Source organism: Pezoporus wallicus, unplaced genomic scaffold (assembly GCF_028554395.1).
Source record: "Pezoporus wallicus isolate ANWC-B61680 ecotype Strahan unplaced genomic scaffold, APGP_CSIRO_Pwel_v1 contig_5785, whole genome shotgun sequence".
NCBI classification, from domain to species: Eukaryota; Metazoa; Chordata; class Aves; order Psittaciformes; family Psittacidae; genus Pezoporus; species Pezoporus wallicus.
Genome location: NW_026641150.1, coordinates 1,178,278 through 1,192,604, shown reverse-complemented (window position 1 = coordinate 1,192,604; position 14,327 = coordinate 1,178,278). Strand labels below are relative to the sequence as shown.

The 14,327-nt window shown below is 39.4% G+C and overlaps 1 protein-coding gene across 17 annotated transcripts in view; it reads right to left on the bottom strand.

Annotated features, from left to right (window-relative positions):
* MCF2L (MCF.2 cell line derived transforming sequence like) overlaps window positions 1–14,327 on the bottom strand; it is a 149,380-nt gene continuing 135,053 nt past the window's right edge. For 11 of the 17 annotated variants that reach the window (XM_057422372.1, XM_057422375.1, XM_057422376.1 and 8 more), the window contains 15 exons: window positions 14,146–14,215; window positions 12,884–12,976; window positions 12,618–12,710; window positions 11,143–11,268; window positions 10,166–10,387; window positions 9,528–9,620; window positions 8,945–9,023; window positions 8,726–8,792; window positions 7,242–7,357; window positions 5,589–5,648; window positions 5,142–5,216; window positions 1,586–1,713; window positions 890–1,002; window positions 654–757; window positions 1–535 (listed from right to left, as the gene is read on the bottom strand). In XM_057422372.1, coding sequence (XP_057278355.1) covers window positions 441–535; window positions 654–757; window positions 890–1,002; window positions 1,586–1,713; window positions 5,142–5,216; window positions 5,589–5,648; window positions 7,242–7,357; window positions 8,726–8,792; window positions 8,945–9,023; window positions 9,528–9,620; window positions 10,166–10,387; window positions 11,143–11,268; window positions 12,618–12,710; window positions 12,884–12,976; window positions 14,146–14,215 — 1,534 coding nt within the window. In that variant the 3' untranslated portion in view covers window positions 1–440. Of the gene's footprint in view, window positions 536–653; window positions 758–889; window positions 1,003–1,585; window positions 1,714–5,141; window positions 5,217–5,588; window positions 5,649–6,507; window positions 6,589–7,241; window positions 7,358–8,725; window positions 8,793–8,944; window positions 9,024–9,527; window positions 9,621–10,165; window positions 10,388–11,142; window positions 11,269–12,617; window positions 12,711–12,883; window positions 12,977–14,145; window positions 14,216–14,327 lie in introns of all 17 variants that reach the window. The other 6 variants (XM_057422378.1, XM_057422386.1, XM_057422385.1 and 3 more) reach the window with 4 other exon arrangements.

Sequence of the window (14,327 nt, the reverse complement as noted above, 5' to 3'; positions counted from 1 at the left end):
AATTGTAAACTCTGATTTATTTTCCTCATACTATCCTGTACAGCGATTGCTATGTTATTAGTTTACAATGAGGATTTAGCACTGAACACATTTAGTTCGCTCGCATTCAGATTCTGGCTGTTACAAAATGCTACAGTTCTGCAGAAACCTGATTGTGTATCAGTGAGAAAATGTGTTTTATGCTAAGAAATTTGCAGCTTCAGACTCTAGAGCAGAAGCCTCTGCAAGACCTTATTTCAAATCTTTTATCTACAACTTCACATTCCATGCGCTTTTCATTGGGATCTTCTGAGAGAACCTGTGAAAATCGCCACTGAAAATACTCAGGGCTGGTGACATTGAACTGGTGGTTCTCCACTGGAGTCTTCGGTGTCCAGAACTTGGCACAAAATGACAAATTCCAGAATTACCTTCCATTAAGGTGGGGTGGAAATTTAATGTTAGCCCTTAATGTCTGAGAAGCTGGTGCAGCTGGCATTGCAGCTATCACTGCAACTTGATGATGTACTCAAAGTGCTGGAGGCAGTGCCTGATTCTGGGAAAAGGAAACAAAAAAAAACCCAATAAAATATTATATGGTTGTTCTTCACAACTTTCTTTGATAATAGGAATCTCCAGAGACACAATCATCTCATTTAAGATAAATAGCCTACCAGAGCTGCTTAAAGACTGAGCTGATTTGGAATTGCCTATGAGCATCAGCAGGTTGTTTGCTGGAATCCAACCTTCTCTACCAGTGCTCAGGTTCTTCATATACCTAAAAAAAAATAAAAAAATAAGAAGTCAGGTTGCTTCATTTGATGCCTTTGAAAGTTTGCCCTAAACATCTGTCTTATGTCTTCCAAACACAGTTCTGCCTATAAAAATTTCCAAACACAGATCTGCGTACCAGAGTCCATCCTCCCCTTCACGAATCAGTTGAACTAGATCTCCACTTTTCACTGTAAATTCTTCAGAAACTCCTTTCTCATAATCAGTCACAACTGTATATTTGCCAGGAGTCTAAATGAACACACAGGAAAAACATAAATTATTTCTGTTGAGTATTTCAAGTGACCTTGCAGCTTTTGTTATGAAATTAGGGTACTCCTCCCTTCTTTCTTATGCACATACATGCTGAGGACAGTGCAAATATACATACAGAGACAGTAAAACTTTCCTGTTCAATTACATGCAAATTCAGCACATGAATTCTCACCCCCTGCAAAACATTCAAGTGAAATGTTTCCATTGCAACAATTAATTCAAATGTCTACAGAAAAAATTCAAAATAACTACAAACCCCCCAAATCATCTGGCAAACAACTGCAGCATGATGTGTCAAAGGCTGTTGACATGGTAGCTGAGCATGTCATCGCCTAACTGCCGTACTAAGGCATAAGCAGTCACGGTCACACTAGTCTTCAGGTTTACAAAGGCACAGATGGACACTCCCAAGGTACAAACAAGGCTGATTTAAGAGAATTTTGTCCAGCTGAGGATTTCAAGCCAGACACTTTCCTTCCCGCAAGCTTCAAAAGGCAAAAGCCACACACAAGGTATCGGTATCATTTGCTTAGCTCAATAGGAAAGCATTTCTGGTTACCAGCTTCATCTCGCCTCCCCCTCCTCCTCCTTCTTCCTCCGCATCTGACGAATTCAGCGGATCTTCAGCACTAGACCAGCCGTCATTTTCTTCAGATGCATCAAGAGAATGAGATGTTTTAGCCCAACCTTAGGGAACAAACAGCCAACCATTAACTCTGCAGCAATGAGCCACTGACTGGGAGAAGCGTTCTTTCCACTGAGAAGGTCTTAAGTGATCAACATAAACTGGAGAAAAACCAAACACAAAGAAGTTATTACAGCCACTGGGTGAAATTCACAGCTGGCAAAAGTTGGCCCATTTCCATCAGCTGTGGCAATGCACAGCAGTGAATATGGCCCTTTGGATTTACATAGAGGGAAACAGATGGAAAGAATGCAAATTCCAAACAAAAAAGCAACTATTTCTCTCTTACACAAAGATGAATGATGGATAGATATTCTTTTTCTTGGGAGGAGGTCGAAGACAGGAACGTACACTTTACGGGAAGAGGATGAACACACAGGATTACCACCTGAAGCAACCTAACCAGCCTGCTGGAACAACAGATGCACGTGCATTGCCTTCTTCAAACTGTTGAGCACTTAGAACTGTTAAGAAATTCAATACAAACTACCGGCAGTCTGTACTTCACCTGACAAGGCAGCATATTATTTAAGGGTATTCATGCTGACACAAGGATACTTAATCACGCTGACTTATCTTGGTTCTAAGCCACCAAACATCACAAGAGCAGTATCCTGCCTGTCATTTATTGCCAAGTGTTCCTTTTGCTCTCTCAGGGTAAGGGATTTCATTTATGTAATCAAGCTGAATCATATCAAGAATGCACAAAATCCCTTTTCCAAATAAAATTACAGTAAGTTTTACTAGTAAGATGCTGTTCACTGAGGTCAGCAGCTGCTAATAAGTGTGTTGAGTTTATAAAGAAAAAAATGTTGTAATAAACCAGACAAATATTTGTAAATAAGATTTTGTTTCAAGCCAAATGGTGGTAACAATGAAACTCATTGAAAAGAATGGAAGGAAAAACAAACCTCCCAACTTTTATGTAACTATTACTTAAGAAAGCATCAGCATTTTTGCTCTTCACTGCTTCTGAGGCATTTGTCACGTGGCTGGTCATGCCAGTACATTAGGAAAAAACCTGAGCATCACCACAGTACAGCCAAAGCAACCTAAGAATCATAGAAACAAATCACACCCAGAGCACACCAAACGGAGTGGGACTTTTACCTCGCCTGCGCTGCTGGATGGACCTGCACAAGGTTACAAGTATTGACCCATTTGGCCTTGTCCAGTGTTAAGAATGAACTTCCATCTGTGAAGAAACTGAGCAATAAATTCCAGCTGTATTCCATGAAAATTTCCTTGGAAGCTCACATCATCTAGTTGATTTGTGGGACACAGCTGAAAATCTTTCCATTATTTCCAAGTTAAGAATAATGCAACCAAAAAACCCTTGGTTTCACCTAATTGTTCCAACTCTCATTAGAAACAGAACCAATGAGCACCACAAAAGAAAGTGAAATCACTGTAATTGCTCTGCCTGTAGCATCATACTCACTGGCTTGCTCATCTGGAACATTTTGGGTAATGGTTCTTATTCCTCAGCCTCTTTCTTTTCATATATTGTGCTGATGTAGGTAAGAACACACCTGCCTGATCCTGCCCATAGCAACAATACACTACTCCTCATACAAGCTGGCACTCTACTATTAACAAGTCTGTATAAAAGCCCATCTCATCCTGGGCACGGAAGGGAAGAGGTCACTGTGGTCATATTCATATTAACTAACTACAGGCATCAAAATTATGCATGCACATTCAACGTGCACACGCATATTCCGCACGGTGTGACTAAATCAAAGCTCCCTATAAAGGCAGGAAAGGTAAGAAAATGGCAGGCAGTCTCAAGAAAAGACAAGGTTATGCAGAAATGAGCTTAGATTTGAAGGTGGCAGGAAACTCAAGAATTCATTAACCACTTCTCTTCAGAAACGGGCCCACAGGTTTCTTCAGAGATAGGATTGATCTGCAAGATGCGATTCTGTAACTAATTCATTTTTTCTTGAGCTCACTGCGATGTAAGTCTGAGCAATATGGCAGTGAAAGGAAACAAGTAGGGGCAATGCACTCTGCACCAGGGAGCTGTGGTCACCACCTGGTGTGGTTTCATCCTAAAATGCCTGGGTCAGCTGCCTGTTCATCCCCCTGAATTGGGGAAGAAAAGAAAAAGTGTCAGAAAAGTGATTGGAAGATGCAAGACAGAAAGGGGAGTTACTAGATGCTTTAAATTCACTTATGAGGTTTAGCGTTTCATAAAGTGAGGGGCTGCTGGACAGGACAGCAAATCAGACAAGGCTGTTCCAAGGACCCAACAATATTATTGTAAATTAACAATGATCAAGGACTGTCCACCCTGACAAATTCCAGCATCTGTGCAGCACACCACAAAACACTCTTTGCTTTCTGACAACATTTTCAGGCCCTCAGAATTTCTGTGGTGCCTGGAGATCTCGGAGGTTTGACTGCTACCTGCAGGAAGTTAACCTGTAACTCCCGTAGCTATACGTGTGGAATTTCTGCATGCATCCAGCCTGGGATTATATTTCCTGCTGCTCAGATGAGGTGAATGGTGTGACACATTTTCCTCAGCACAGCAGCTGGACCTGCATCATTTCCACAGGTGAGAGAAAGACAAAGGTTATGGAAACCTGGAGAGGAGGACAATGGTAGGGCTTGAAAGAGCTTAATCTTTAGAATAATATTTTCCAAAAGCGATGGTAGAAAGAGAGTCAGGAAGAGGGGGACTGCTCTCCTTGTACCCTCTAGTCAATTAACCCCAGGGATTTGTACTCAAGCTTTCACCAACAGCCTTGCTGGTTAGAAATGGGTCATTTAACGGAAACGCTTTTCTATTCTTTGCTTGGCTGTGGGTTGGGAGGACAGGAGGCAAACTGCTTCACGGGGTTCAGCTAAATCATCTTGGGTTTACAGGGTGGTAAAAATTGCCTACTGTCACCCAAAGAAAGATGCAACAGGACTGTGACTACAGTAATAAATGCAGATCTAAAATGGAATCACATGGCATGACAGTGATGATCCTCACTCTGACTAAAGTACATGAGGATTGGATATATTTTTTTTTTTTTCTTTTCAAGAAGTTAAATCATCTCCACAAGAGGCACAGTGACAGGAGGATGCTAACTGGAAAACCATGTGTCTCATAGCAACTCGATGCCTGTGTACTGCCATTAAACACCCAGATTCTGGGTATTTCTTCAGCAGAAGATCTCTTTCCTTCTGTTGTCTCCTAAAAACTAGTTAGACATATGCTACTTCATCTGATGTCAAGGTAAAACTTCAACCAGTTGTGCTATCAAAACCAAGATATATATATATGGAAGCTGACAGATGCACTTGGAAAAACTCAGCTGATATTAATACTGCTGAACAAAACAGCATCATATAGGTATCCCCGGTACTCTGATGTAACACATTACACAAGGGACGCGTGGAAATTTGTGGAGTACAAGATGTGGTATCACTATACCTCTTAAACCAAAAGGAGTTGGGTCACTCACTACTTCATGCCGTTTAGCTTTTTTGTCAGGACTGGTAGGAGAAGCTGCAGGAGGATGAATAGGCAAAAAACACAGAAGAGAGATATTGAAGAACTGGAAAAAAGAGAGTAAGTGGAGTGCATGCTAAATACCTTTGAGTTTACACTGGAAAACAAGTGGGTTTCTGTAATCTCCCTAATTTTAGCTGTCACTAGTCAATTACAGTAGAAGAAATTAATTACATGTATTTGGAGACATTGGAGATATTATTTATTTGGAGATTAAATTGACAAATTCATTTTATAGTAGTAGAAGAAAGTTTATGCAGTCTTTTCTAAATGAAGTAGACATGAACTGGATACATTTAATTTCAATTTGAGGCAAACATTACCAAGTTAAGCAATCATTTTTATATAAATCTAGTACTACAGCAATACCTGGTCCTGTAAGAAGGATCATTGGCAATATCTGGCTTTTAGCAGAAGCAGATGGAGTTTCTGTCAAGGCAAGCATGTGATATTAGAGCTCACCTCACCAGCATCAGATACAAGACCCTCCAAGAGTCTCTCCAGAAATAACTCAAAGGTAATGAGATTTTAGAAAGGCATTCAGAAAAGATGCTTGGGGAAAAAAAAAATAAATACATCATGCTCTTGAACAAGTGCCATCATCTTAATGCAATTCATACTGTTCAGAGACAACTGTTTAAAGCAAGAAGTGAATGTATCAGTGTGATTACTTGGCAGGAGGAAGCAAGAACGGTCTCAAACTCCCTTTGCCCATTTTAGGGAAAAAAAAAAAGCAAAGATAATTTCTAGAAACATAGGAAAATTATTATTTAATTTTGTATTCAGCAAAACAATGTTGTCATATACATTCTGCTGCAGTCATGTTTTGGGAAGTCTGTTAGCAAAGATGCCAATAGAGAAATACTCTAGAAAACCTTGATTCCTTTTTGCCAAGTACAAGTGCATTTGGGGCAGATCCACAGAAGCAGACCAGGTGCCTGATCTGAAGACAACTAACTTCCTCTAGTTTTCCTACAGGAATGAGGCACTACAAACTCTTTCCTTGGACTTGATAATGAGATTGAAGGCATTGGAAACTGCACTCCTTCCCTTTCAAATCCAACAGCTCCACTTTTCCCAGCTGCATCATGCCCTCCCACTCTGGAGCTGGTTTCTCTTGATATCTCCTTGCCAGGCTTGGTGACTCAGGAGCCTAGCTTGAACTTCGGAGAGCAACCTTTGGCATATCTGTCACACTACACACACACACAAAGTGATACTTCAATTACAGCTTTAAACAGAAAACAGTCTAACAGTCTAGCCTTTTTAATTTTTATTTTTAAATTACCTTTCTGACTTTTGAGGTTAGTAAAGCCCTGCAGCGTAAAGCGCTTTTTTGACAGTACAGAGCATTCTGAGGTAATGTCATCTACAAAGGAAGAGAGAGACACAGAAAGAAAGGGGAGAAGGCCATGAAAAGATCAAGGCAAAAAATCATTTGCAGCCTTGACAGGGAATCTGCATGGTAGGATGAGAAAGGACAACTGAAAGTCCAGGTACAATAGAAGAACCTGAGTGGCCAGCTGTTCTCAATGTGCAGGAGCTTGTACTGCCACTGGTTGAGTAAATAATCTCCATGGAGGGAAGCAAAACTGGAGAAAAAAAGAATAAAGAAAACCACCACCAAAGCTTTTCAGAACAGGTAATTCCAAGAAATTTATCCAGAGGAAGAGAACCTTGAGAAGCTGGGCAGCTCTAGGAGATCTGCCTCATAACGCATAGTTCCCACCTCCTTTTGGCTACCCTTCATTCAAAGTGGCTTTGGGCCTGTACACACCACACAGTGGAACACAGAAACCCCAGGCTATGGGCAGATGGGAGTGGCATGTGGCTGCCGAGTGGGTAGCACTTTGTGGGTGGGCTGCCTTAGGGCTGAAAGCAGCAAAGCCCTGCTCATTCAGGTGTAATGCAGCATTTCCCTGGACTACCGTGTCTACTCTGCTGGTGGATCTGCCTGTGCATCTGCAGTGCAGGCATGCTCTTTGTAATTAAAGGCAACAAAATACATACGTGTAAACTCACCTTTGCCTTTCTCAGGGTACTTTGGTGCTACTGTGGTGCCAAAACTTTCTAGACTTGCAAGATCAGCTTTTCTCTCCTCCATTTTTTTGGTGTTTCTGATGTGGTTCCTTGAAGGACTGTTTATTGGAAGAAAATTAAGACAATCAATCCATCTTCAGCAAATTCAGGTCTGGACAGGGGTGATGACCTTTGGTGATGGTCTGCCTTTTACATACAGATACCTATGCTGAAACCCGTTTTTTAACTACTTCCCAGATCATAGCTTCCAGGACTGAAAAAGTCATTGGTGATTGTGCATTTAAAGACCAGGAGCACGTACAAAGGAGAAAAGCTCCCCAAACCAACTGCATGTATTATGGCAGTGGGAGCTACTGAAAAGACAGCTCAGGACAGCCTCCATTCATTATGAGCTACAGGACGCATTCTGTGCTGAGAGGTTCCTCCTGAAGGTACTAAGGGAAACAAACAAAAGGAAAAGAAAGGAATAAACGCTGCCCTTCAGAAGCTCTTAACCCAGAACTGATTGGATACATAGGTTGAAGAACATATGTTGGATCTTGTGGTTGGGTTCCAATCACAACTCCATTTGCGAATGGACTGGAGAAAGACATCCCACAGATACTATACATCTGAAAAATTCTCTCTGAGTGATTAAGTCGCTTCATAAAAGATGCGGGGGAAAGAGCTACTGATACTTTTTTGAGCACACACCATGTGGGAATGATTGAAGATGTCAGCACAAAGGGTTCTAGGGGTATATATACATACACTTACTAAAAAAGAGTGAGTAGCAGAGGATTAAACAGAGGTGTCAGAGAAGGGGTGAATAGAAGGTAAAAGCAGAAGAATATATAGCATGAGCGATTAAAAATAGGAAAAGAAGAAAAGCTTGACACAGAAGTTGGGACACTGAACTAACCAACACATCACTTTTAATAAAGGAAACTGGAGGAACAGAACAAAGAAAAGAGAAAAGATAATGCCCGCGGGGGGGGGGGGGGGGAAACCACACAAAACAACCAACCAAACAGGAAGATAGCAAGACACTGGGAAAGGAAATAAAATATAATCCAGGTGAAAGAAAAGAACAAAGAAAGAAGGAAAAGGCCGCTCCACATAACTCTTATCTGGGATGTAAAGTACATAATTAGCTGTTCAACAGAGTCATAATACCATCGGGATTTTGGCTGGCACAGAAAATTGCCTTTATGTGTTCTCTATCAAGTGGCAAAATCTGTGCCACTGCTCCTCAGTTTAACAGTTCTGGAGACTCTAAACTCTAAGGTTCACATCTTTATAGTAGGAAGAAACCTACTTTCTTCCCTCTTCACCTTCCACCCCCCCAAAAAAAACAAACCAACAAAAACCAAAAAACAAAGCATAAAGGGGGCAGTATTAAGGGGTAGGAGTAACGAAGAACTGCAAATTAGGTGTATTAGTATATTTACATGACAGCCAGGCAAATTTGGCAACATAGTGCTTACCTTGTACAAGATGATGCTGGTAGAGGTAAACTTTGTGTTTGTTCTAGTGTCCTGTGCTGACTAGCTTCTGTAATGGAAGAAAGTAAAAGAACTACTAAAACTGATTTGTGTTTTAAGCTTTTCATTTCTGCAGTCCTATACAGTGAAGATATACAGGGCAGGTTTTGAAGTTCAAAGAGAAGAGAAATTAAAAAAGTATGTACATCCAAAATATTTTACCTCTGCATGCCTGCAGTTGACTCGTCAGCACTTTTCTTATTTCATTTACCCAAGTAGCTTTAACTTCAGGTGTTGGTGCCTACCCAAAAACAAATACAAGCAGCCATCAAGCATAGAAGACTTATTACAGAGTTGCATTCCAAAGCACAGCCTTGGAGGAATCATTCAAGAGAGCTGCTTCTCCAGCCCTTAGTCAACAGAAACTAGTTGTTAGAAGTGGAATACACTAAGGCTGAGGCTGTGCATGTGCTACAGTCAAACACTGGCTCCCAGGCCATTTAATACTCCAGTAAGAGCAGTAGTAATGTTGCACACAATATTCTCCATGGATGTTGTAAAACACCATTACTCCACCCCTTGTGTCACCCTGCCCCTACCACCCCCCAATCTTCCAAAGACTCTGCAATTGAAATCTATTAAGAAACTACCTTACGAATTAATCTGGTGGTGGTTTCGGATTTGCTGCATTTCCTCATCACTATCTATTAGTGATAAACCAGTGGAAGAAAATTCCAGCTCTTACAGTTAAACTTCCCCCTGCCTTCTCTCTTTTTCTTTTTTTCAGACGTGGTTATTTATTTACCTGTATAATATAAACTTCTTCCCTTGCATTATACCAGATTTCAAATTTTTTTGCATCACCTTTGACATTTTCTGTTATTCCAACTGCTGCCATCTGAAAGCAAAAAGAACAAAAGCTAACCTATCACATTGTTACAGAAGCAATGGAAACAGGCAGCTACTGGTGTTATCTGGTACCCTATTTCTGGAAAGGAAAAACACATTTGGCTTCTTGCTCTAGGAAAAGAATAGCTAGTAACACATGATCTGCATGTTGGACATATGAGATTTAGCGCTTTGTATCGGCTTGGCTACCTTGGAGGAAAGATTTAAACTGAAACTGACCCACAAGACACCGCTTTTAAAATCCAGACCATAAAATCTCAGATCTATTTTATACTACCCTGCTCTATATTCAGCTAGACTCGTACAGTTTGGACTTGGAGTCTCAGAGGGTAATTTACACCCCCTCTCCTCCATCTCTCTAATAGAGAGCAACACAAAGTAACACGGACCTGCAGCACCACTTAGGCCTGCTTGAAAGGGTTAAGTACCCAGTGCAGAATGTTAACGCATCTTAGCAGATAAAAACCTAAATGCTGTATTACTGCAGGCTAAACCCATAGTACCTCGACCTTGCTGGACTGCCAAGTGTCTTACATTTAAGGAGTGTTTGTAGCTATAAGAAGGTGCTTTCTCGTATCCTTCTCCGTTTTCTTCTCGCTTTTTACAGAACAACACTGCTTTCTCATGGAGGAAGAGATGTCGCTGCATTGGTTTGAAGCGTGCCAAATCTTTCACCTTCGAGTGACCCTTTTTATGATCAGTCCAGACATTGAAGGATCCCTGCATTAAAAGCTTGCCTAGCTCATTCAGGTTACCCTGGAACAAAAACAAAAACAAAAAGTGATATTTTTAAGTACAAAGAGATAACATCAGACTAAAAAGCATATACTGAACAGGTCTTCACAAGTTCTGTCATTCCAAGTAATCTCGCACATCAGTGTTTATGTTGGGCTTGGAAACATAACAGAAGTAAAGTCAGTGTTGGATTTTTACACATAATTTTTATTCCCAAACACTGTCAGGCAGGATTTACAGTCAATAGTACCAGTAGCAGAGCTACACAGATCTACATATAGCGGGGAAAGCACACTATGCATATTAGGCTGTTGGGTTTTTGCCCCCCAAACTCTACTCCACAGCTGCTTGTTGTGATTTCTTTTTCTTTTACTGGAAGTTTTGAGTGTAGTTTTGCACATAGATATAAAAATTTAGTAGTAACTCCATTTGACCGTATCCTAAACCAACCTCTTAATGACAATTTTCAGTCTCTAACTCAAGTGTCGAGTAGACCAAAGGAAAAAAACAAACAAACAAACAAACGATCAAGACATCTTTGGAGAGACAGAGCAAAATATTATTCATAGGAGGAAAACTTCAGAACAGTACAGACAGACCCATTTTGCATTATTCCAACGTTGCTGATACTATGATTTTCATGACACAATTCAGTTTAAAGAAACTTTTTGTAAAACGCTCTTCTCATTATTAGTATGCATATAGGATATGCTGTGCATATATCTAAGAAATGAATGGAAAGAAATTTGAAAGTAAGTAAAAATACTGCTACTCACATCGTAGCCTGTAATAGCTATCTGGTGCATAGAATCATTAACTGCTTTGAGAATACCCAGTATAGAAGTTAATGCCTCCTGAAGATCTTCAGCACCTTCACAGTTTTTGCTGTACTTCAGCATTTCCTGAGCGGGCAGGGAATGACAACATACTTACTTAGCTTTGGAAACATCAGGAACTAGAAACATTCACATCTTAACACTGAATTTGGGCAAAGTTTTTAAAGTTTTATACCTATGATCTAGTTGGTTAAATACTGTCTGGAACTCAGAAGACCCTAAGGTTTTAATTTTCATCTCTGCTGCTAATTAGCCAAATATATTTCATTCACTTAAAGGTTTTGTAAACTCTACCTAAGAATTGTACAAACCTAACTTTGCAACCATTTTTTCATCCCAATGGAAAAAAACAACAACCCAAAACAAAAACCCCAAACCCCACAACAAACCCCCCAAAAATGATATCTGTAACTTTTTGGAAGTGAACAACATATGTAAACACATAGGTCAATTTCATTTACTATTTCAATTATGGCGAGGCCAGGGATGCTAGTAATAGACTTAATCTTACTGCACATTTTTAAAATCACCCCTTCTCCAAAGAGCCTATTGGCAAAAGTGTGTCTTCCAATTTGATCCACATAAACATAGCTACAAGTTCATGTGGAACCCCCCAGACTTCATAGTAGGAGAATAAGCATTTACTTGTGGACTGTGGACAGTAAAGATACTTCAAATCAAAAACCTTTCCAATAATCCTCTCTTTGCATAAGCTTAATGTAATTAATTTTTAAAAGTTATTAATTTCAGCTGAGTTTTAACTTCAGAGTAAATTTGGTGCAAGGCAATTTCTTTAAACTACTATTAAACACAATTACCTAAACATGTGGTTATGTGGGAAATATTTCTTACTTCAAACATGGCAAAAACTTTTACATTAATTTGAAAATTTATGATAGGATATTGCCCTCATTTTTTTCTCTCAAATGTTAGCACATTGAAGTAAATCACAACAGCATCCTTTGTAAAAACACCATACAGTGCTCTTGGTCAAGTACATTTCCTAGAACGTGCATCATAGAACCCAGCAAGGCCAAATCCTGTAATACAGATAAGGTGACTGTAACTGGTGACTATAACTGTAGTAACAAGTACTTCAGATACTATGTTTTCTTTGTTGCAAAAGTTTCTTGGTCCTCCTGTTTCCCCTGATCATTTTTCCATTCTTCTCTTCAGCCAAAATATAAGGGCAAAAGCAGTTACACGGTGTCCCTGCATAACATTTGCCTGGCTACTAGCAGCTTTTTGGCTGCGTGAGGAAAGAGCCAAGCTGAAAGCTGATAGGGATTTTCTCTGATTTGATTTATACACCCGTCCGCGAGCTTTTAGGTTTCTCTTCAGCAGGCTGAGAGAAGCAGCATTTAAAAAACCAAATGCACAAAATGTGCTTAGCATTATACTTCAGTAACACATACCTTTAGCAATAATTGGTATTTGGTTATTCTTTGAACAGGTTTCAGCAAGTATGAGTCCAAACTGAGCTTGTGGTCAAGTTTCCTTTGACATTCCTGTAATCAGTGTTGGATTCCATCAGAACACTAATCAATATTTTTATCAATATTTTAAAATCAATATTTATCAATATTTTGTTATTTGTTCTTGAGATGATTAAATAAAACAAACAAAACAAACCACAGCAAAACCAACACCACAGTTATTTTACACACTCAAGCAATCTTACTTGAAAGAACACAGAATCTGAAAACTGCCTCCACAGACTTTCAGACCGAGGCTTATTTTGACAGTATTTTTCATAAATCTGGAAATCTTCCATCTGAAATTTGGGATACAAGCAAAAACTTAATAAATTCTTGTAACTTTAATATACAAAGTTCATAAGTTTTTTTTTTTCTTCTAATAATCTATAAGGCTATGAAAGAATAACGACAAAAAGCAATTCCTTGAGGTAACCCAAGCAATAAACAATTATTGAAAATCACTGATTTTGTAATGGCTACTAATTTTGTACTTGGAAGATCAGAATAAGATGTTCCTATTAATATTTGCTTCAGTTGCATGTTAAGTAACTAACAAAGCAGCATATATTTTCTTTACAAATATATTTCTATTACAAAATGCAAAATACTTCTATGTATGCCCAACCATGAGTTCCTCTGGGCAACTTATTTAAAATTCTTCCCCTTTTCCTGTATACATTTTATGAATGTGTTTTGGCCTGGGAATTGGACTAAGGTAGACCAAGCAGTTTGTTGCCCCTTATCACTTCAGTACTTGTCAAAAGCAAAATGAAATAAAACTGTTGAAACTGTCATAGTAACTATAAAGGAAAGACTAGACAGGAAATTGGCAAGCACAGAAGTACTTCTATCCCTCAGTTTTAGGCAATAGCATCTCCATGGATGTAGTCAGTAAGTAGGAGAAGAGGGATGGCTTTTCCCAAGAGTTTTAGAGCATCAATAGGCAGCAACAACAGGAGATTGATTTCCATAAGCAGATTCCTATTTAGCCCTTTAGCGTGCTATGGGTGAGACTCATTGTTTAATAAATCCCAGAACAAAAATGGTTTTATTTTGGCATAGATTTCTCTTTTCAGAATAAGAATATTTTGGACTTAACTCTGTTAAGGTGTTCTCCTTAAAGGAAACAGAAAAGAATGACAAGAAAAATATCCAGTAAAGAAATCTACCCAAGTAAACCAACCATTTATAGTGATGTGAAACAGTGCAGCGCATGACTCCATGTTTTCCTAAATGCTACTTTAATAAAGTTGTTTCGTTTCAACAAGGTAGTAGCTCTTTCTCAGAAAATTAATCACCCCACACAGCAGAAAATATCCCTCCTCTCAATTAACATCTACATTCCCAATATGTTACCCATTCAAGACAAAGGGGACGTGGTGGCAATCACATGAAGACCACTGTCATATGTGCCAGCCCTACAGGGGGGCTTATGAATGAAAAGCCAGCAAAAAGTGACACATACCTGATCCAGAAAGCATCGTCCTACTAGTTCTGGGTATTCGACATAGTTTTCTAGTTCTCTCAAGAATATTCTGAGGAGCAGAGAGCATACATCAAAAAAGTTGCAGTAAATGTTTACATCTTGCAATTCTTCTAAACTTTTGGAAACAGAGTTGTAATTCTCTACTACAAAACTAAAAAAAG